The sequence below is a fragment of the Ursus maritimus genome, unplaced genomic scaffold (assembly GCF_017311325.1).
Source record: "Ursus maritimus isolate PB19 unplaced genomic scaffold, ASM1731132v1 scaffold_17, whole genome shotgun sequence".
Lineage (NCBI taxonomy): Eukaryota > Metazoa > Chordata > Mammalia > Carnivora > Ursidae > Ursus > Ursus maritimus.
The window spans coordinates 25,626,600-25,649,198 of NW_024424119.1; the positions used below are offsets into that span (position 1 = coordinate 25,626,600).

General features: G+C 49.2%; 1 protein-coding gene and 1 long non-coding RNA gene across 2 annotated transcripts; one reads left to right on the plus strand and one right to left on the minus strand.

Moving 5' to 3' along the window:
• Nucleotides 1–3,930: 3,930 nt before the first annotated feature.
• LOC121103148 lies at nt 3,931–7,583 on the minus strand. Its single transcript, XM_040632330.1, has 3 exons — nt 7,504–7,583; nt 6,602–7,057; nt 3,931–5,836 (listed from the first exon to the last, which is right to left on the minus strand). Exons 1-3 carry the CDS (start codon nt 7,581–7,583, stop codon nt 5,524–5,526), a joined length of 849 nt encoding a protein of 282 aa, XP_040488264.1. The 3' UTR covers nt 3,931–5,523.
• Nucleotides 7,584–9,696: 2,113 nt separating this feature from the next.
• On the plus strand, nt 9,697–15,158 carry LOC103678472. The gene is made up of 3 exons (XR_572690.2): nt 9,697–10,504; nt 13,583–14,387; nt 14,861–15,158. It is a non-coding gene; the product is annotated as an uncharacterized LOC103678472 (long non-coding RNA).
• Nucleotides 15,159–22,599: the final 7,441 nt, after the last annotated feature.

Here is a 22,599-nt window from a genome sequence, read left to right on the forward strand (position 1 = left end):
GAGAAACACAGCGGGCCACGTGGACTGCAGTGTGAGATGCACGACGGCCACCGTGCAAGAGCCCGTTGGGGGCGGCGGCCGAGCAGGTTCACGCTGTGAAGCTCCGATTTGAGGGGACTGGGGCGGAAAGCCTCTCACCTTGTCAGAACCTAGAAGGCCAGAAGAAGTCATGTCACGAGATCCTCCCAGTGAAGTTGGGGAGGTGAATGAGAGGTGGCCCACAAGCCTCGCATCCTCTCATGTTAAGTGCCCTTAAATAGAAACACGCAGAAGACGGGGTTTTATATTGATCAACTGACAAAAATGTGACCAGAGATGTGAAGGAACATAATCGTCGTTTTCCCTTGGGAGCAGCAGTTTAGTATTCACTGAGTCAGCGTTCACAGTCACCTTATAGAACATTCTACTGCAAGTAATGAGAATAGCTGTATTACGGTGAATACAGGGATGTAGTTTGGGCTTCACACATAGCTGTGCAAGTGTCTCAGGGACTCCTCCTCCCTTCCCAGAGGTCCCCAGCCCATACTTTGGGACCCACGGCTCGGTGTAGGATAGTTAACAGACCAGCACTTCAGGTAGACTGTAAACTCCATCAGGGCTGGCCACGGCCATTTCGTTCAACTTTGTATTTCCAAAACCTCACGTAATGCGAGGCACATGGTAGACACTCAGTAAATTATGAGTTCAATTAAAATGAGATGAGCTGATTTCTGAATGGGGTAGGATATTACCCCCATGATTTCTGATATAAATGGGGGTTAGGAGGCTCAAAAGAGCTGAGAAAGATGAGAATGGTCTCTTTGGTGCTGAAGGTCAGTTCAGTCTTAATCTTCATGATTTTATGTCTAGAATGGATTATTTGACCTATTAACGTGATTAAACACGTTTTGGATTATTTAAAGTGACAACAATTATATCCAAGATATGAAAAAGAATTTTTTTTAAAGAAAATCAGATGTGGAGAGAGCATACTCACACTCAAAGAGTATGATAGATTGATAAATACAAATCTATACTGATTAAACATTTTGATTTTTGAAGTGAGTGGATTTTACAGGGTGAGTTTTTTTTAATGAGGCAGGATTTGAAACCAGGCCTCGCCTTACATTTTTCTAATAGCTGCGGTAATGGTTATGTAAATCTGCACTAATCTAGATCGCAAAATATACCATCATTGTTCCCTATCTTTTCTTGTACAAACACGACTGAGCATTAGGTCGAAGGCTGTGATGAAATAACCATTTATAACTCCAGGAGCCAACGGCGGCCCACGCCTTGCTTTCGTTCGGTACACGGCTTCTTCCACAGCAAAGACCAAGGCATGAACGCGCGCCTTCGAAAGCGGCTCCGCAGCGGCATCCCGGTTCCGACGTGGCACCGGGCTCGGTCCGGCCCCTAGGGACCCCGACGGGCAGGCGCCGCGGGCGCTGGAAAGGCGTGGCCGCGGGCCACGTCCCGGCGCGGCGAGGGGGTGGGCAGTGACCGCGCAGACAGTAAGCCTGCAGGGGCCAGGCCCCTACGGCGCGGCGGTGGCCGCTGCCGCTGGCCTGAGACGGTGACAGCGTGGGGGCCCAGGGCGGTTGGCAGGCCTGAAGGAGGCCGCCCGCCCGCGCTAGAGCCTCGGAGCCAGGCCGTGTGTGAGGCCGGAGCGCCCAGGCCCGCGGCGCTGGGCCGGCAGGAGGTCTGAGGGCGCTAGAGGTGAAGGGTCCTGACACGGGACCTGGGGGGCCTGGCGTCAAACCACCCAAACAGCGGAAGCCGGAAGTAGGCGGGTAGGGCCGCCTCGAGCCTTTTCTGGGCCGCGGGCAAGTGCGCAGGTCAGGGGCCACAGCCGAGAGGAGCGAGAGGGAGCCTCTGGCTTTCCTACGGCAGCCAACAACTAGCACCGGCTGGGGGGCCTAACACCGCAAACCTGCATTCCCTCCCAGCCCTGGAGGTCCGAAGTCCAACATGCAGGCGCCCGCAGGGCCACTCGCCCTCCGGAGGTGCCAGGGGACAGGCCTTTGCCTCCTCCAGCTCCCAGCGGCTGTAGGTGTTCCTTGGTCTATGTGGCTGTGGCCACATCACACTCATCTTTTGTGTGTCTGTCTTCACGTGACCTTTTATTCTTCCCTGTGTCTCTCCTAAGGACCCTTGTCATTGGATTAAGGGCTTCTGGGAGGATCCAGGATGTTCTTGTCTCAAGATATCTAATTATACCTGCAGAGACTCGTTTTTGTTTTTGTTTTTGTTTTAGGAAAGAGAGCGAGAGCACACACGCGGGATGAGGGTGGGAGGGGCAGAGGGAGAGAGAGAATCTTAAGCAGGCTCTACGCGCAGGGTGAGCCCACGTGGCACTGGATCTCACGACCCTGAGATCATGACCTGAGCCCAAATCAAGAGTCCAACACCCAACGGACTGAGGCACCCAGGCGCCCCCTGCAGAGTCTCTAGTGATAAGTTAGCACTTACACAGGGTGCCTGGGTGGCTCAGTTGGTTGGACGTTTGCCTTAGGTTTAGGTCATCATCCCAGGGTCCTGGGATCAAGCCCTGCATCAGGCTTCCTGCTCAGCAGAGAGCCTGCTTCTTCTGCCTCTCTCCCTGCTTGCATTCTCTCTCTCTCTCTCTCTTGCTCTCTCTCTCAAATAAATAAATAAATAAATAAAATCTTAAAAAAAAAATAACACTCATAGGTTCCCAGGGTTTGAAAGGGACATATCTTTTGAGGGGGTGTGATGTGTAATTTTATGTATCAACTAGGCTAGGCCATGTTGCCCAGATATGTGGCAAAAGATTATTCTGGATATTTCCTTGAGGGTGTTTTTGCATGCAGTTTACATTTAAATCAATAGACTGAGTGAAGCAGATTATCTTCCACGATGTGGGTGGGCCTCATCCAATCAGTTGAAGGCCTGAATGGAGCAAAAGGCTGACCTCCACCAAGCAGGAGGGAATTCTGCCAGTGGATGGCCTCTGGACTTCATCTACAATATTGGCTCTTCCTGGGTCTCCAGCCTAACTGCCTTTGGACTCAAATGATAACTCTTTCCAGAGTCTCCAAACTGTCAGCCTCCCCCACTGGGTTTTGGACTTGCCAAGCCTCCACAATCATGTGATGCAGTTCATTAAAATAAACCTCTTTCTATACATACCTACACATTCTATTAGTTCTGTTGCTCTGGAGAACCCGACTACTGCAGGGGGCTACCATTACACCCACTACACCCATGTCTCAGCCACAGCACTGCTTCTCAGACTTGAATGGGCACACGATTTTGCTCAAGTGCAGATTCCGATTCGATAGATCTGGAATGAGGCCAGGATTCCCCACTCCTAACAAGCTTCCAGGTGCTACTCATTAGGGCGACCAACATATCCCAGGACTATCCCAGTGTCAGCACTGGAATTTCCTTGTCCCAAACAAACCCTGAGCCCCAAGCCAACCAGGATGGCTGGTCACCTTATTATGGGTCCAACAGACGGCACTTTGAGTAGTAAGGAGGTAGAGATTCCTGTGAGGGGGGGAATTGTGAAAACTTGAGGCCCTTCAAATATGGGGATAAGTGTAAAAATATCTTGCAGTAGATAAATTCCTAATACTAAAAGTATTAGTTCTGGACATGAGGGGCCACGGGTGGTTGCAAACCTATTAAGGGCTTTTCTTTTCCAGTGCTCTTATTTCTTTTAATTTTCTATCATATCAGGATGGAAGCTGCCGTCAGGATGATTTNTTATCAGATCCCCCCCCCCCCCCCGCCGCAGTGGCCTCCCCACTGACTTCATAGAAACTGAGAACCTCCCAAGGAAACTCCCTTCTGCTTCCTCCCCTGAGCTGAACATGTTGTAAGCACTGACTCACTCTCTTCTCCTCGCCTGGCAGAGTAACAGGAGCGAGGCTGAGGCGTCAGCCAGAGCTGTGTTTGAATTCTGCCTCCGCCATTTACAGTTGATTGGTCTTGGACAAGTTATCTAACTTGTCTAAGGTTGATGAGACTTCTGAAGAGATCATATTCAGAGGGCTGTTGCCAGGTCACAGGAGACAGCTATGCAAAATGCCCGCCCAGCGCCTGACTCTCAGGGAACGTCGTCCTCTCCCCCAGCCCGGGCAGAACGGTGATGCAGGCCCTCCCGGGTGGTGCAGGCGATGGCAGAGACAGTGTAGCTCAGTCTGATGACTGCCCAACCTCCTGGTAATACTGTTTTACTTCGGTTTTTCCTGAAATCAATTTTAAATCAATTCTTTTTTTTTCTTAGCCTTGTACTAAAGAATAATATTTGTGAAATCGTGGGTTTCACTTGCCAATTATGTATTTTTTAACACACAGAGATATTCAAAAGAAATTTAGAGTACTTTTTATGCTCTCAATAGGATTACTGTGCTAGTTAGAGATCTTTTTAGATCTTTTTTCTAATACAAACTATAATGAATACAGGTAGTCATTCATTCAGCAGATATTAGAGTGCTTTCTTGTGTTAGAACAGCTTGGCACAGGGGCGCCTGGGCGGCTCAGTCGGTTGAGTGTCCAGCTCGTGGTTTTGGCTCAGGTCATGATCTCAGGGTCATGAGATTGAGCCCTGAGTTGGGCTCCATGCTCCACAGGGAGTCTGCTTGAGATTTCCACCCCCCAACCCCGGCTTGCTCTCTCTCTACAAACAGAAACAAGTAAATCTTCAAAAAAAAAAAATAACAGGCTGGCACAAATCTAGGCTCTCCAGCATCCATGCTAAGGGAGTTGGCCCCAGACCCCACTTGTTCCTGGGACTGAGAAGATCGATGACTTGCTGCACCAGTTAGGAAGGTCTGTTATGTGTTTACCAAGGAGCCCAGGCAGGGTACACTAGAATCCCAGGCCTCAGGCTGGAGGCTTTCTTACATTTATTTATTTGTTTATCATTATTATTTTTTTTTATTTTTTTTTCTTAGTAATCTCTATACCCCTCTATATGGGGCTCAAACTCATGACTTCGAGATCAAGTGTCGCTTGCTCTTCTAACTCAGCCAGCCAGGCGCCCCTGGAGGCTTTCTTCTCCTCTTCTGCATCCTCCATGCAGTGGAAGGGAGGGAAGTTGAAAGGGCTGGGGATCTATTTGAGGGCTTGAGCCTCTTAGTCTTACTTTTTTTTTTTTTAAGATTTTATTTATTTATTTGAGAGAGAGAGAGCAAGTGAACAGGGAGTGGGGCAGAGGGAGAGGGAGAGAGAGAATGGCAAGCAGACTCCCCGCTGAGCAAGGAACCCGACCCAGGGCTCCATCTCACGACTCTGAGATCATGACCTGAGCCAAAATCAAGAGTCAGATGCTCAACTGACTGAACCCCCAGACGCCCCTTGTTCTTGCTCTTTCATCTACGTCTTCCTTATAGGTAACCGAAAGTAAAGATGGACTCAAGCCTGCTCTGTGGGTTTGGCCGTCCTCTGTGTGCGGGTTTTCTTTCTCTCTTTCTCTTTTGTTCCACTGTCCAGGTGCTTGCATGAGTAAATTGGCACAGGGCCTACAGGCCTGGTCAAGACAGCCAACTTACCCTCTTTTTTTTCCTTGGGGACCTACGTCCTTCTCACAACACGGCTTGGGGCCCCAGGTCCGTGCCCTAATAAGATGCCAAGATTCAGATCTGGGGGTCGTTTAGGAGACGCCTCCTTTACGCGAAGCCGAGAGCTCCAGGCCAGCTGTCTGACTCTGTCAGACGTGGCACACGGGGCGCCACACGCTGCTGCAGCTAATACAGACTGCCACCTTGGTCCGATTTTCCAAGGCTCCTCCTTCACGGGGACCGGGCTTGCTCCATCACATCCTCCATCTCTGCCTTTCAGTCTCCTCCTTTCTCTACAGGCCTCCTCTCTGTGTGCCCACACGTTTCTCTAGGGCAAAAACAAACACAACCAACCCAAGCCAGTTCTCGCCGCCGTCTCCCCTCGGCACGTTGGGGCCATCTCTTCCCTTCCTCTCAGGACACAATATTGCGAGAATAGGTTACACGTAGGATTTCCACTGGCCAGCCACCCACTCATTCCTTAACTCGTCCAGGCTGCCTGTCTCCGGCCGCCACTCTCCTGAAACCGCCATCCGAAAAGTGGGCAGCCCCTCTCACCGCCCTCATCCACCCCGACGGCCAATGGTGCACTGACCTTCCCCTGGCTCTGGCACCAGGTGGCCTTGTGTGGCTCCTCTGCCACGGTTTCCTGACTCGCCCTGTCCCCCAGGATGAGGGCAGCCAGAGGGCGGTGCTTGCCGGCCTCTGTCCCCCCACCCGTCCTGTCTCAGGGCCGCCCCCTGCCCGTCCCCACAGTGTGCCGCCCCCTGCCCGTCCCCACGGTGTGCCTCCGGAAGACCTGCAGCCTGCGCCATTCTCATGCCGCTCAGAGCCCAGAGCTCAAAATAGAAACGCGGAAAGCCGCGTGACCAGGCCTCCGAAAGGTCATCGGGAAAAACCCAGGGTTTCGGAAAGGAAGCGCGATCCCGGGGTCAGGTGGTTCCGAAGAACGCGGAGACTCAACGACGGAGGCATAGCAGCCCAGCCGCTCGCTTTCCACCGACAGGAAGCAACGCGTCAGCGGCTTGGGGCCCTGACAGGGGCACCTGGTTTCAGACAGGCGTCCGCCAAAGCTGTCCCGACACACTTACTGTCCCGAGGGACGCCTGGGCGTCCGGTGAGAGTGGAGGAAGGCCGTTTCCCAGAAAGACTTCCGGGTGGGATTTGGGGAGAAGGAAGGCTCCTGAGGCGCCACGACTGTGTCGGAGTCGCTGAGACCCCTCGGGTGACGGCAGGAAAAGGAAGGCCGGGCAGGGGCTCCTGTGACAGCCCGGGGGAGGCGCCGGCCCCTGCTGCGATTTCGGGCTCCCTCGGCCCAGCTGCGCCGACAGCCGCTGCTGGCTGGGGACCCGGAGGCCTCACGGGCACCCCTTTGCAGGCAGCAGTGGCAAAACACCTCTTCTAAACAGCGGTTCTCTGCCCGACGGGCAACAGGCGCCCGGGGACGAGGAGTGATAGGGGCTTTCCTGGAGCCGCCCTCGCGCGTTGGTGGTGGAATGTGAGGCCCAAATTCTTCCGAATGACTTGGGCAGACCTGCCAGAAGGCACTGAGGGAGCAGAAGCCGGGGGGCCACCCGGTGTCCCCAACGACGGCAGGAGCTCCCAGGGGCCGCGCGGACGGGTCCGCCGCAGGCCACGCTAGGCAGGAACCCCAGGCTCTGATTTATTACCGACAGATATTTGCTGTGAGGTTGCAGACCCTGGAACACACTAGTCTGTGTCACGTGTGCACGCGTGCGTGTTTGACGCGGGATAGGCTGATGAGATAAACGCACAAACGCAGACAAGGGGAGCTGGGTGAGAACTGAAGCCAGGACAGGGGGGCCAGAGGAGAAATGAGGCCTAAAGAGACCTTCAGGGCCTAAGCCAGCAGATCTTATAGACGCAGGATCTCCCTGAGCGGCCGTGCATTTTCCAAGAGATGGTGTCCGAGAGAAAGAGGCATCTGGCAGGTGGAAGATAGAGAGGGCTGTTGGCCCCGGGGAGGCCAGACCCTGACAGGAAGAGCCAGTGGCCTGGGAGCAGCAGGGGCCGCACCAGCTCCCGAGGGGTGTTGAGAACACCAGGCACCATCCGGCCTTCCCTTTGCCTTCTCCCCTCTCTGCTGTTAGACGGTGGGCCCAAATCAAAATGAATAATTTAAACCTTTTTCCCCTCCAGATATTTTTTCCCTTAACAGTAACCTTATTTCTTTATGAAATAGAGAGGCAAGAACAGAGAAAAATGTCACTACCCAGCTTTTAAATGTTAGCATTATGCCATTTTGCAATAACTCTTGCAGTGAGCTGAAGATCACAGACACAGGGGAGGAGACTACCCTTCCTGTTTCTAGGAGGTGACTCCACTTCCTTCAGCTCCTGGTCGGTGGCCCTGCCTCCTGCCAGTGGAGCACACATCCCCCTGAGATTATCCGGACTCGAAGGCGGGCACTGAAGTGGACCCGAAGTTCGCTGTCTCTTGCCCAGAAGGGGAGGCAGACCGCAGAGGGTGGGTGTGTGGGAAGCTGTGCTGTTAACTGACGTCTCAAGAAACAGGTTACCTAAAGAAGCCTTCAGGCTCCAGCCATGTTAACTAGGAGCGCGGCTGAGCGTTCCACCGGTTTTACTGATTTATGACTTTAATCTTGCTGGTTATCCTCTCACTCACATGTTTATTGCATGTTACACCCTTATTTATAGTGTGCCCTTTTAACCACTGGGGTTCACGAACCATGACTGTAATTTTCCACTTACACGACTTCACCTGCAGATGGGAGTTCCCGTACTTACTCAACTATTTCCTGCTTGTTCACCTGCAAAATTAGGACAAGAATACCTACTTCAGAGATTTCCTGAGGATTAAGTGAGATAATATATGTAAATCACCTAGCATGGTAATTGGCAATATACGCAGTGAATGTTTTCTCCCTTTCTTTTCTAAGTTCTCCTAAAGCACCTGTTTAAAACTCCGTTTAGAATTCTCAAAGTGCTGCCAACAAGCTCCACAGAGTTGCTGGAAACTACCTCTGGTTCATTAATGGAAATTGTGGCATTTCCTTCCTTCTGATTAACCTAGCTGCTGGAGAACCTGCAGGAATTAAGTGTTAAAGGACGGTTTTTCAAAAATGTAAAAATACGACTTTCAGGCAAATATAAAATGAACACAGGTCAAAGATTTTAAGCAAACCCATTAATTCATAAGGGCACCAGTAAGATGTTAAGACCGTTTCAAAGGAGAATGTGAGGAACAGAGAGGCAATGAGGAAAGATAAAATGGTTTTGCTAACACACGCAGAACCAGTGCAAGAGAATGTAATGTTTGGGGTTTTCTTTTCTACAGAGGGGAGCTCACTTGTATCTTTACCAGACAAAATTCATTTGTATCGCTACAGATAAGAACCACTTGCATTAATAACAATTTTTTTACAAGCTTACTTCAATTCCTACAGAGCTGGGAAAATAGCCTAATTAATAAGAAATCAGTCAAATTTCACTAATTTATAGATTCAGAAAATGACAGAGATTCCGAGAGGCAGTGATAAGCATTCCACTGAAAGGCAACCTAGTATGGAATCACTTTTGTCCACTTCCATATCTTGGACAGTTTTTCCTGATGAAAACTATACGTTTAGGACATGACCTGGCAGGGAGGCTTCAGAATTTTCTCACTGTGAATTGTGGGACCACACACTCAGCCCGGGACACCCCAGATCCAGACAGTCAGGCCCTTATCGGAGCCAGCTCCTCACTCCCAGTCTCTGAGGACAGGAATTCTGCTCTTGCTGGGGTGTGATGGGGATTAGGGACAGGGTGCTTGGGCAGCCAGTTCCAAAACTGACCGTTTTGTTCCTGCAGCTGGGAGTCCAGGGCTAGCTGGTTGGGTAGCCCCATTATTGAAGGCCTCCATCCACATACTGCCCCAACAGACTTCCCAGACTCCTCTCCTCCTTTGCCCTTGCAAACCCTCAACCCAAGCCAAAGGGAGAATTAATATACCCTGAAATTTGCAAGACCGTGTGGTTTGTCAAACCATTCATCACACGTTACCTTGGAACACCTCTTGTATCCTATCATTTAACTTGTCTACAGTTTTGAAAAGTGTTATTTCTTGTGTCTTCAATTCAGTTGTATTTCTTTGATCGCTGACACTATTCCCCTCTACCACCACCCAAATTAGGGGTTAAATAAATACATAACAGGTGTTAAATTAGGTGTTTAAGCGGGCATTTAATTAGATGTTAAATAAATATTGGTTGAAGGGATAGGAAGGGATAGGTGGAAAGTTCCCAGTGCCTTCAGAATAACGCCGAACAACTGTCAGGGAGGTCGCACCCCCTCCCCCCACGTCACCCACCCACTCCTTCCACGCCAGGCGCTTAAACCCAGTACAACGTCTGTGTTTTTTTTTTTTTTTTTTTTATCTCTGCATCTCCTCTCCCAACCCAGAACGTTCTTTTCCTTCACCCTCAGGGATGAACTCAAATGTCAGCTCTTCCATGAAGCCTTCCCGATCCTTCTGGTCAGAAGCTACCTGCTCACCGGCCTTGTCCTCTGAACAGAAGTGAGACGTGGGAGATGCAGGCCCCAGAGCCGGACGGCCCGAATCCACTTACCAGCTTTGTGGCCTGTGGCAAGTTACAAAACCATCCTGTGCCTGAGTTTTCTAATACAAACTTTGGGCGCGTACTGCTGCTCACCTCCCAGAGGCTTTGGAGAGATTAAATAAATTCCTACACGCAGAGCCTTAGAAGCTGCCCGCCACGGAGCGCACGCCTCGTGAGACTTCGTCCTCCGTCCTCGTGCGTGTGCTCGTCGTTCTTTCCCTGAGGTCACCGTCTGACGCGGATTTCACTTACGTTTTACGTTTCTGCCCCATCGTTAGAGTAAAGCTCCGTCAGGGAGATGCAGGGCACAGTCGCTGACCGAATACACGAACGAAAGAAAGGATGAATGGTTACTTGCTGCCCCAGCTCTCAGGAAGTGAACCTGATTCAGAGACCAGGCTTCTTGCTCGCGGTACGTTGGGGCTTTTTGGGTTTGTTTTGTTTTGTTTTTTTAACCACCAAACCTTTCGAGCTTCTACTTTGCAGTTTCAGGCATCCGTTTGATCTGAAGTGTAAGGTTTAGAGATCCCTGGCGCCGCCGGCACCACCAGGATCTTTCCCACGAAAATCTGCTTGGGCATGAGTGTTTTCTGGGTATAAGCTGGAGTAGTGAGCTGATAGCCAATGTCGCCCTGCTGTCTAAAATTCACACGCACTGTCAGTTTTTTCCTAGTGAAAGCCCTGGGTTAGAAGGAAGGAATATTATCTGGAACAAGTTATATGACCTCGAGCAATTCACTTTTACAACCCGGATCCCTATTTTCTCATTTTTTTAAAAAAGGAGATGATTTCACTACCTGTGAGGAGCGAAGAGTCTGGACCACACATCTAGCACCCCAACTTTTAAGACTCCCACGTGAGAGACGGGCCTTCAGAACACCTCGCTCTGAAAGCCAATGGAGCTCGTGTCCACAAGACCCACAGGACTAAAGCTAGCAAAAAAGTAGTTATTAACGGGCGCCCAGCACCGCCGCTCTCCCCCCCGGGGCTCAGCACAGGGACACGAGGCCAGAGTGCCCGTTTCCCCGTCTTTCCCTGGTGGAGGTTTGATCGCACGTTCTGCACCCTGTGCCTGAGGCTCTGGCTTCTAATTTAGCACCCCGCTAGGGACTGGCTGCCTAGGCCTCGAAATCCTCCTGCCTTCTCCCCTCCAGCCTGCTCCAACAGTCACGTCCGGTTGCTGTTATCTGCCTGGAAGGAGCTTGTCCACACATCGAGTGCCCCACCTTTTGCAGCTGCCACCCAAGGGACAGGCCCCCAAATCAAATCGGTTGTAAAGAAAGCAGAAGCAGACACCTGTCTTTTGTGGGTTGGAGCAGAACTTAAGTGTTCTCACCAGAAAGAAAGGAAAGAAGAAGAGAGAAAGAAAGACAGAAAGGTAGATAAATATATGAGGCAATGCATGTGCTAATTAACTCAATGGTAGGACTCCTTTCACAATGTGAATATATCAATTCGTCCCGTTATACACTTTAAATATCTTACAATTTTTTTTGTCACCTCAATAAAACTAAAAAAAAGAACAAGGCCTGGCCCCAAGTAGGCAGCTCAAACTACTGACATAGTTGTTATATTCAGGGATGAAGGGACAAGGACTTGGGGTCACTGAAAAAAAGGTGCAGATGTAAGAATATGACGAAGAAGCAGCTCCAGAACTTGGAGAGGAGACCTAGGCATGGCTGAGCCACAGTAACACAGCAACATCCAGCGCCTACGATGTCGTACTCGCGTGGCCGTCGTCAGATAAAGAGCGTGGACAACAGCATGTGCATTCAGAGGAGAGGGCGCTCACTTCACTGTGGGCAGGAAAGATGCCCACCCGTCCAGAGGATGGCTGGTGCCCTCTGGGCCTTAAGGGATGGCAGAGATTCTCAAGGCCCAAGCAGCACGTCCTGTCCGGGAGCTGGTATAAGACTAAGCCAGACCAGAACTCCTGGAGCCAAGGGTTTACACAGGACAGTGCTGAGAAGACAGATTAGGACTGTCCTGTGGCTGTCCAGAGGGCCCTGGCTGCCGGGGAGGGAGGACAGGTTTCCATCCTTCAGTCCTTCAGATTAGAACTAAAGCTCTGTCTCTTCTGTGTTTATAATCGCCGGCCACTTAACCCACTGAGCCACCCAGGCGCCCCTTTACATCCATTTTAACAGGGAATCTAATCCAATGATTATGAGCTTGGTGAGATTACCTTCATCCACATATCTAGATGCTCAGCAAATGATGGAGAGCGAATGGGTAGATGAATGAATGAATGAAATAGGCAAGGCCGTCTTGGGTCCATGAAGGGAACGGAGCAGAGTGACGGAGTGTGAGTGGGGGGGGACAGAGGAGCCTCTCAGGAAGAGCTCTGTCTGGTGGGCAGCTTCTGTAATCCTCTGCAGAGAAAGGGGAAGCAGACACCTGCCTTTTGTGGGTCGGCCTTTGTTCAGTCTCAGAGCAGGGTGCGCCGGACACCGTGACCTTTATCTCCCCTGTGTCCAGCCAAAGACACTTTCTGATTGATGTTGGTAGGACACAGAGACAATAAGCACAAGCAAATGTCTGGCTTTGGCAGGGACAGGTTTGGGGTTGGATTCTTTCCCGCAGTTTTCATAGGGCCCATGACGGGAGAAGGCATTAGGAAATCTTTACCGAACGACACTGTGACCTGCCCTCATGCTGGGTGCGCCAGACCAGAGCCCGACGAGCAGGCAGGCAAAGCCGGCTGTGCAAGAGGAGCATTTGAAAGCTCTCTCACTGCAGGTCCGACTGGCTGCCCTTTGTTTAGACGAACCATTCCGAGCTAGGGAGGCGGAAGCACTCATTGCTCTTCTGGGGGAAGTTCTCATGGATGACTGGGGCCTGGTGGAAAGAACATTATTTTGAGTGCTGGCAGACCTGGGTTTGGAGGTTGACATCTCCTGTCTACCAGCTGGTTTACCGGGAGAGCTCCATACAATCCCTGCCCCTTGCCAAGTCCATCTAAATCTGACGTTACCCCCCAGCCCTGAGGAAAGAGCGCCAAGGAGATGCTGAAGGGAGTGGGGGGCTACGGGCAAGGGTGATAATAAAGGTGGGGGCCTGGCTGCAGACCCTGCAAAGAGCCTGTTGCAGGCAGAAGGCTTGACTTGGCTCAGTCAGGGGCCCACAGAGAGAACTGAGAGGGTCAGTAAAATATAAGTAAGGAAAAGATGACACCCTGCTTTTCCAACTACAATTTAGATTTTCCTTCGATTAAGCACGTGGGCCACAAACCATGGTGTAGCAGGGGACCTGTGACTCTGTCACCTGCCGGAGTCACATATGTTTTCATAGCACATTACAATTGTTGCAGAGACTGTGAATTACCACTTCCATTCGTCACCTCTTCAAAAGCGTAGTCACTATTAGACGTACTGCTAGATTTTGTCCTTCAACGCGTTAATAAAGTAGGATTTACTTTCCATATCGCAGATTTGTTTCTATTTGGGTAACTGTATTTCAATTTGATCGGTTCCCTTTGCACTTATTTTAGGCATTAGAAACAGCATTCTGAGAAGCAGTCCCCAGGCTCGGCCAGCCTGCCAGCGGAGTGAGCTCACGGCACACAGAAAGGTTAAGAACCCAGAAGAGTGGCCAGCAAATGGGAGGTTCTGAAAACACAGGCATGTTCACTTCCGTTTCAACATCCTTTTCAGAAGACACACGGCCCTTTGTTGCTCATGTCTCTTGCCACAGAAAGTTGACCAAGGGCCAACAGAGAACAGGATGGAGACGTGGGAGAAAATGGGTGGAGGGCCCCCAGGGACATAAAGGAAAGTCACTGCTGACGTTCCCCACCATCGTGCCCCAACACACCATACAACTGAATCTAAGCACATAAGTCAGAGCTGAAACCAGCAGAGGCTGGGGACCCCGGCCCCTTAGGGGTCTCTCCCTTTACAGCATCAGCTGGCTCCTTAGACTCGGCAGCTGTCTGCTTAAAACCCCCAGCCGGCTCCTAACACCTGCCGGCCAGCTGCCTGGCCTATTGAAGAACTCCCAGACCCCACCATCTTTCTTCAAGGTCGAGATGAGAACTTTATGGTCTTTGTTTGAGGACTCTATTGCTATTTGATCACTGAGTATATGAGCCAAAGCTCACTGCTAAACACCCACTTGAACTTTGCAGTTTCCCTGTTTCATTAAGAAGGTTATTGTGGAGTCTGGCCATGCGTCAAGGACACATTAACTCTGGGAACAGCCCATTTCTCCAGGTCAGTCCTGGGGGATGGAAGAGTGTGGCCAGGAGCCAAGAGGAAGGGGCTCGGGCCAGAGAGGAGAGGCTCTGTTGGGAACTGGTAAGAATGGCTTAAGATCTGACCCCCAGGGATAGCAAAGCTCTAGGCTGTAGAGCTCGATCATCAGATTTACTGCTCCAGAAATATTTCCCCAGTAACCCGCAGCTAATGTGTAGGTAAGGAGACGTGGAGAGTGCGGGAAGTTACTTGCAGTCATTACAGAACCTCCACATTTCTATAGGGGCACAGTAAGTGAAGAGTACCCTCTTCATTTTTCCTAAGAATTCAGTGCTGTAAAAAATGAAAAACACAAAGGCAAACAATAAACCCTGCCAAACTCATTTACTTGCCAAAGAGCAAACAGGTGAATTGCTGCGCTGCTGGTTGGAGGAGGGTGGAGGAGGAAAGTCCCTTGTTGGCCACCATCCACATGAACACCGCTCACGGAAAGAACATGATACTAGCTACTAGAACATGTGGGTCCCAGCCCACCCTGCCTCTCTCTAACCCCCTGCTTGACTTCCTTTTCCCAGCATGCCTCAGTTTCCCCATTGGAAAGTTAACCACCGCTGCTCCTGAACACAGACCAGTCTGCAGTCCTGGCTGAATGCCCCCCCCCACCGAGTGTGGGCAGTCAAGAAACAGAGTTCTACTGGTGCCAGCGGCCCCCCGAGGCAGGGGAGCTGCCAGCCCACCCAACGAGTGAGAGTTTTGTGGGGCCCTTATGGTGGCTTTCACTCACTCATTCATTTATGCATTCATTCATTCATTTATTAAGTGCTCTCTGGATATTTGTCTGCTTCTAAGAATAAAACATGTTTATTGTAAAAATTCCAAACACAATGAAAATCTAAAATCGCTACAAGTGTTTTCCCAGTACTGCCTCCTAGAGGAAACAATTTACTGTTCTGTTTATTGTATATACTTTTTTTTATTCCTTTATCTTCCTTTTCTGTCTTTCCTTTCTCCTTCTTTCCTTCCCCATTCCCTCCCTCCTTCATTCCTTCCTCCCTTCCTTCCTCCCTCCCTTTTTTCCTTCCTCCCTCCCTCCTTTCCTCCCTCTCTTTCTTCCTCCCTCCCTTCCCTTTTTTTTCTTGTAGCATGTGAACGTTTTATTTGAGGACTGCTTCCCCCCCACTTCCCCTGCTTGTGCTCTCAAATGAATAAATAACATCTTTCGAAAGATTTTGCTTATTTGTCAGAGAGAGCGAGTGTGCACAGAAGCAGGGGGAGCAGTGGGCAGAGGGAGAAGCAGGCTCCCTGCTGAGCAAGGAGCCTGACGTGGGACTCGATCCTAGGACCCTGGGATCATGACCTGAGCTGAAGGCAGGTGCTCAAGCAACTGAGCCACCCAGGCATCCCTAACTAAAATATTTTTTAAAATGTTCAATAACAGAGGAACAATTAAATACATTTTGAAGCGCATACAATGGACTATTATACCACTATCAAAACTCACTTCTGCAAAGACTATTTCATGAGTAGGGATGTGCATGTTGTATACAGTTTTGTCCCCTCCTTTTCACTTAGTGCACTCGTGGGTATGCAGCAAGATCCCAACTTTCTGTTAAAAAAAAAATCCATCAGAAAAAGCAGTAAGTATGATTCAACAGACTAGTAATTGGGAGAGAAAGGAAGAGAGCCTAAATGAGGGTAATGAAAAAAAAAGAAACAAACCAAAGGGCAGAACCGAGAGGTCGAAGTGTGACTTGGGGACTGATAGGAGGGAGGTGGGAGGAAGTGGCGGCATTGGTGACAGCTGGCCTTGTTGGACTCGGTCAGCAGATCACAATCAGGGACTGTGGACTCAGCAGAGGCTGAGGGGTTTGGGCAGGAAGACGAGCGCGGGTCTAGACGTGCTGAATTCCGAGGTGCCGGAGAGTCTCAGGAGAGGGACAAATTTGGTAAATACTGGGGAATAGCCAAACCAGATGACTGGCGGAGTCATCTTGGGGTAGGTGCGTGGTTGAGATAACGGTCTTTCATCTCAAATACTTGCACTGCTCCTGTTGAAACACTGCCCTGCTCAAACAAATGTCTGCTTTCATGGAATTATGAACCCCAAAGACATTCGCCTGGTTCTATCCGTTACGATACTGTTTTGCCAGTAACAGAAAAGCCAATTGAACAGGGGCTCACATAGACGTAAGACAAACAGTCCACCGATGTCTTCAGCGGCCTGTTTCTGTCCAAATTCTCTTTTGCCTTCATGAGGTTGGCTTCATCCTGAGGCTAATTTCCCTCATGCCTGTAGGATGACGGTCAGTAGCTAAGAGGGATGCATATTTCCATCTTTACATCCAGAAGAACAGAGAGCATCCCTGAGCCAACATTTCAAGTAAGATTCAGCTTCATGTGCACTGCTTGGACCAGCTGGCCTCTTGAAAACCCTGATTTGCCCAGGGAAATGGGCAAATTGACTTTACCCAGCTCAGGCCCACCCTGAATCTAGGATCAAAGTCAGTTCCCTCCTCTGAGCATAGGGTGCAGGGGGGCCGGATGGCTAGGGGCTGTCAGGGAAGGAATGAGAGAATGGATACCAGTAGGCAATGAGAAGTGTTCACTGGACAAAATGTCTAGACCTGCAAACTCAAGAAGCTAATCCAGAGAAAGATGCCACAGCTTGTTCTGGAAGCACTGAATACTCCAGTCCTCTTTCAGCGGGTGAAAGAATTGATTTTTCTTTAATTCTGGGTGTCAACGACCTATCACCAATATCTGAATGACCCCAGAGTCTTCTCTCCAGACCTTTAGGGGGTGTCTTTGGTCCCTCAGGGAAGAGGCCTGCCATGTGGGTGGCGGTATCATTGGCACTTTCGCTTTCACTAAATTATTTCACTTAGTTCCTTTGATCCTGTGAAGAATCTTCCGACCCCCAGTTGACAGATGAAGAAAAGATGCCCAGAGAGGTTAAGCAATTGACCCGCAGCACCCAGTATGGCACGTTCCCGGTATGAGGCTTCTCAGTGAATTGGAGTTGAGTCAGCAGACTCAGAATGCAGGGAATTTGTCATAAGGGTCCAAGGTGTCTCCTGGAGGCTGAGCGCTGAGATGCAGGTGGGAAGAGAATCAGGGACTGAAGATGTCAGGATTCCGTTCTTTCATCTCTGCTCTTCTCCGGGTTTCTGTTCCATTCTCTCTGCCTGCAGATAGACCTTTTCTGAGTCTTCGAGCTTTGAGGCAGAACAAATACCACTAAAGACACTGTCCTTTTCTTTCTCCTTCAGTTCCAAAATCCTGGAGACAGCACACCCATCAACACAGGGGGTGAGTGAAGTATACAAAATGGCTGCTCCACTGGCCCCACTCCGGGTGGGTGTCAATTAATAAGGTCATGACGAGTGGGGTGGATAACCCCGAAACTGTGTGTTCTTTGCAAACCAGCAACAGGTAACTGACCTCTGTGTGCTCAGTCAGGATCTTGCAGCAGCAGGTGGGCTGTTGGGGAACGAGTTGTGAGCCCTGGTTGCTTACTTTTCTTTCTCCACAGGCTTGTTGTCTAAGCCCCTGCAGTTGTTTGCTGCACAATTCACGGAGTGGGGTTGAGAACCCTTAATGAAATAGTTGCTTGGAACTCGGGTTTCCTGCCACATTGCTATGCAATGAAATTCTGGTGCATTTCCTCCAGCAAATGCCTTGGGTTCCAGGTTGGGTTTGGGTAGTGGATTTCTAGGAAGAGTCATGACAAGCCACCCCATAGGGGACAAGCAGGCCCTTTCTAGACAAAGGCTGGACTCTGGGTAGGCAAGGAACTGGTGGCATTTGTGTTCTGTGCATAGGCTGGGGTTCACTCCTGACTGTGATCTCCTCGTGCATTTGGCATGTGGGGTTCAGTTCTCACCCTGCCTGGTGACCTGAACCTAAGTCATTCAATACACAAATCCAAGGACAGTTGCTATGAGTGGGAGAGTCACAGGCAGCCTTGGCAGCCTCTCTCTGGCACGTCTCAGTGAAGGAGTGTCTGTTTATTTTCTGCCATCCAGAGTCATGTGGAACCTGGCCCAGATCTGGAAGAAGGCGGAGTTGGCTCCCCAGGTGACCATGTGGAGACTTCCTTCTGAGGCCTCCTGAAGTCAGCCTTGTCTTAGCTGACACAATTAAATGTTTCTAACACCCAGGGGCCCAAGCTTCTCTCTGGAGCTCTAGACCTGGATACGGGATATCCACTCTATGTGCTCACCTCACAGGATGTCTCCTCTTTGACACACACGCTCCTCTCCCGTCCTCATTTTTGTCAAAACCTGCTCCTCCTCCAAGATTCATTCCTTGGGTGACTGTTCCCACCAGCTGCCTAACCACTCAAGCTGAGTCCTTCTCCATTCCTCTACTCCAGAGATCTTTCTGGAACCACTACCCAGTGCCAGACTCTGTGCTAGGCCCTAACGGTACAGACATGCAATTGTGCAGGCCGGAGATGCTCACAGGCCAGTGGGGAACCCACAAGAACAAGTGCCAATAGCACACCGGGTTGCTCCAGGAGGAGGGGTGGAGTGTCTAACCCAGCACACAGGGATCAGGGAAGATGTCCTGGAAGAGGTGATACCTGCGTTGAGTCGTGCGAAGAGAGAGAGGAGTGGAGGAAGCAGCCTTCCAGGCAGAGGGGTCTGCAGGAGAAAATAAAGAAAGAGCACAGTGTGTCTGGGGAACCACAAGCAGGCTGATGCTGCCAGAGGGTAAAATACAGTGGGAAAAGGGCCTTGAGCATTAAGACTGGAACCACGATTAGGAGCAGACCTAGGAGCACTTGTGTTGGAGACTAAGACTGGACTACATTCTGTAGGCGATGGAAAGCCATTGAAGGGTTTGGGACTTTGGGTGGGGGTGGCTGGTGAAGGGAGCCAGATTTTGAATGACTCACTTGGGAAGCTGTGGAGAGGTCTGAATAAGAGGGTGGGTGGGAGGGATGCAAGGCTGGAAGCAAGATCTTGAAAAGGCAGATGATGGAAATTGAACCACAGTTGTGGAGGAAGGGGAGACAAAGGGGAAAACTGATTAATCTGGAGGAGGCCGGAGATGAGTGAGTCAAGATGACTTTCCTGATTCTAGCTGGATTATTTCAGTGGCTGGTGGGGCAGCAACAGAAATTGAGAATACAGGAGGAGAAACAAGCTTGGGGGGAAATGTTTATATTTGGACGCAGTGAGATCGAGTGCCTATGGGATATTCCGGAGGGGAGGTTCAGCAGGAAGCCGGGACTGCAGGTATGAAGCTGTGAGTCATGAGAACTGACAGAACAGTTGAATCAACAGGAGGATGCAGTCACTCCGGCGAGAATATGCAGAATAGGAAAACCAGAGGGTGAAGACACATCCTGGGGGCCCTGACGGGAAAGGGGCAGGCCAAAGAAAAGAAACTCAGAGAGACGGAAGGAAAGAAACACAGAGAGAAATAAGGACTGAGTGGGGAGACATCACAAAAGCCAAAGGCACACAGCTCTAAGAAATAAGCGGTGTCATACACCAGAGAGAAGTCCAGCAAGACTAAGACTGAAAAGTGTTCATTTGATTTGACATTTTAAGAAGCCACTGGCAAACCTGGGACTGGTGGGGGCAGACAGGTGTTGGCAGATATAGTCGCCCCTGTCCCACATGCTCGCATGTGGAGGGAGCATGGGAACTGACTTCCTATCTATGAATCGATCTCGATCAATTTATATAAAGGGAGCCTGATTTTACGCAATAAAATTGCATTTTAGAATACAACACAAACCCAACCAACCAACCAGTTGTAGGTTAAACATTAAAAAAACATTTAAACGGTTAGAAATCCTACCTGGTACGGAACAAATGCAGTGTTAAAGGAGTGTCTCTGAGCTGTCCTGATCCCGTACTACTCAGAAAACAGATTTCTTATGCACGCTTTCTGTAAATAAAAGCAACATTAAGGCACATTCTGGACATTTATAACCACATCAGTCTTGACCTGTACATAAAGGCTTTTATTTGGAACTTGGTTGTGTACAACAGTGCCCTCTGGTGTGGAGTCATGCATGTTAGCATGAAGGCAATATTCTCACATTATTCCTGCTCTCACACGTGGAGGGGTAGGGTTGTCTGATTTGGGTTTTAGCTTATTTGGGTTTTATGGGATGCAACATGTAACATTGGGGCTATCAATGTACCTGGTATGGCTCCTTCAAGATGGTTAAAAATTCCTATGCCCATGTGTGATGTATAGCTGTACTTCTATCAAAAGGGTCACAGAGTGGGACCCACCCCTTATTTTTTAAAATAAAGCTTATTATACATTGAGAGAAATGAACAAATCATAAAGCACAACAAATTTCTCAAACTGAAGTACTTGTGTCATCAAGCACACAGATCACCAAACAAAATTACTGACAGCCTGCTGTACCCCCAACCCCCCCAACATGCCCTCTGCACCTTCCGGTCTAACTACAACTTCTAATGCCAAGCGTAACCACTACCATGCTTTTTCATACAGCATAGATGTACTTGGCTTGTTTTTGAGCTTTCTATAATTGGAATGTATATCTATATAGTTATATATATGTGTATATATGTAATTGGAAATTGTTCTTTTGTGTCTTATTAAATATATTTGATGAGATTCAGCATGTTGCTCTGCACACCTGTAGTTCATTGTCTTTGCTGTATGAAAATACCGTTATAAAACTCAACCATAATTTATCGATTCAATAGTTGATAAAAATTTGGGTTGTTGCCAGTTTGGGGTGATCAGTTTGCTATGAATACTCTCATGCGTGTATTTTAGCACATGCATTTGTTTCAATATAGTCACACAACGGTGCGTCCATCACAATTTCAGAATATTTTCATTACTCCAAAAAGAAACCCCACACTCCTTAGCTGTCACCCCCAGCCTCCCATCCCCTCAGCCCTAGTCAACCACTAATCTGTCACTATAGATTTGCCTTTGACATTTCACACAAACGAAGTGCACAGTATGTGACCTTTTGTCTGGCTTCTTTCACTTACGATAATGTTTTGAAGATTCATCAGATTTTGATTCAGCAAAGAAGCCATCATGGATCAAACTGTACACATGGGACAGGACACAGGTTGCAGGCTTGTTCCTATTTATTCATTTCCCCTTAAAAAAAAAATTGCTAATTGCTCACTTACCTGATAATACATTTATAGTTAATTTTCACAGTTAACGTATTTTCATGGATATACTAGGAAGCCTCACTACTCTGAATCAATTTGTGAGAGCGACTGAGGTTTATCTTTGACTGTTGAAGATAAAGAAATAAACCCCCCTAACATTTCCTGGGTCAAAATTATTTTGGTCATGTTTTATGATAAACTCTGGAGTTTTGAGTTCATTTGTTGGAATAGATTCAAATAATTCCCGAGATGGGACAAATCTGGCTTTTTCTAAGGTACCCACCCATACAGCTGACCTCTATGTAGAAGCGTGGGGCCTCCCACCCAGTTGAAAACACAGACAGACACAGGGGAGGAGATGTGCAGACCCAGGTGCAAAGAGAGGCAGACTGGAGTTACGGCCCTACAAGCCAAAGGACCTCAAGGAGAGACACACAGACCGCCCCTCGGAGCCTCCAGAGAAAACCAACCCTGCACTTGATTTTAGACTTCTGGCCTCCAGAACAGTGAGATGATTTGCTCTAAGCCACCAAATTTGTGGTCATTTGTTTCAGCAGCCCTAGGAAACGGACACACTAGTGACCTAACTCCTGATTCTGGAGCTGCCTGGCATAAACTGGTGCTCTCTAGAAGCTTGTGGAACATAGCCTTGGGGGCTGTGAGCGCATCTTAGGAAAGACGTTAATCTCTCATTTCATGGGAAAAAGAAATTGCACTTTTTTTTTTTTTTTTTTTAAAGTAAGCTCTATGCCCAATGCGGGTCTTGAACTCACCATCCGGACATCAAGAATCACACGCTCTACCCACTGAGCCAGACAGGTATTCCATCACCTTTTCCTTTCTGACTTGTTTCCCCAGCTGAAGTCTAGTAGCTTGGATTAGAAAGATGGCCCAAATTTCTTTTAGAAATTTTGGAATTAAGAGTAAATGCAATCTATTTCCCTCCTTACTGATATCAAAACCAGGGCAATCTGAGCCTGAATCGCCAAATAGCATTAAATATTTTCTTGGGAACACTGGCCTTGTTTTGGTACCAGGGTCAAGGTTATTTTCCTCTGATTTAGCTTAAGCCCAATATTAATATGACCAAAAGCAGAAGGGGAGAAAAAGAACCAACTAGAACATGTGGATACCATAAGCCTGCACCATCAACAGAAATGCCAATCTTTATTAGGATTAAG

What these genes read in the sequence shown, in the direction of transcription:
- LOC121103148 (XM_040632330.1), bottom strand. Translation starts at nt 7,583, where the DNA reads ATGGTGCCTGGTGTTCTCAACACCCCTCGGGAGCTGGTGCGGCCCCTG. An exon ending in CACTGGCTCTTCCTGTCAGG is followed by an intron (nt 7,058 to 7,503) that starts GTCTGGCCTCCC and finishes CTGCTCCCTCAG; the next exon opens with TGCCTTCTGGCAGGTCTGCC. An exon ending in CCCAGGCGTCCCTCGGGACA is followed by an intron (nt 5,837 to 6,601) that starts GTAAGTGTGTCG and finishes TTTGCCCTAGAG; the next exon opens with AAACGTGTGGGCACACAGAG.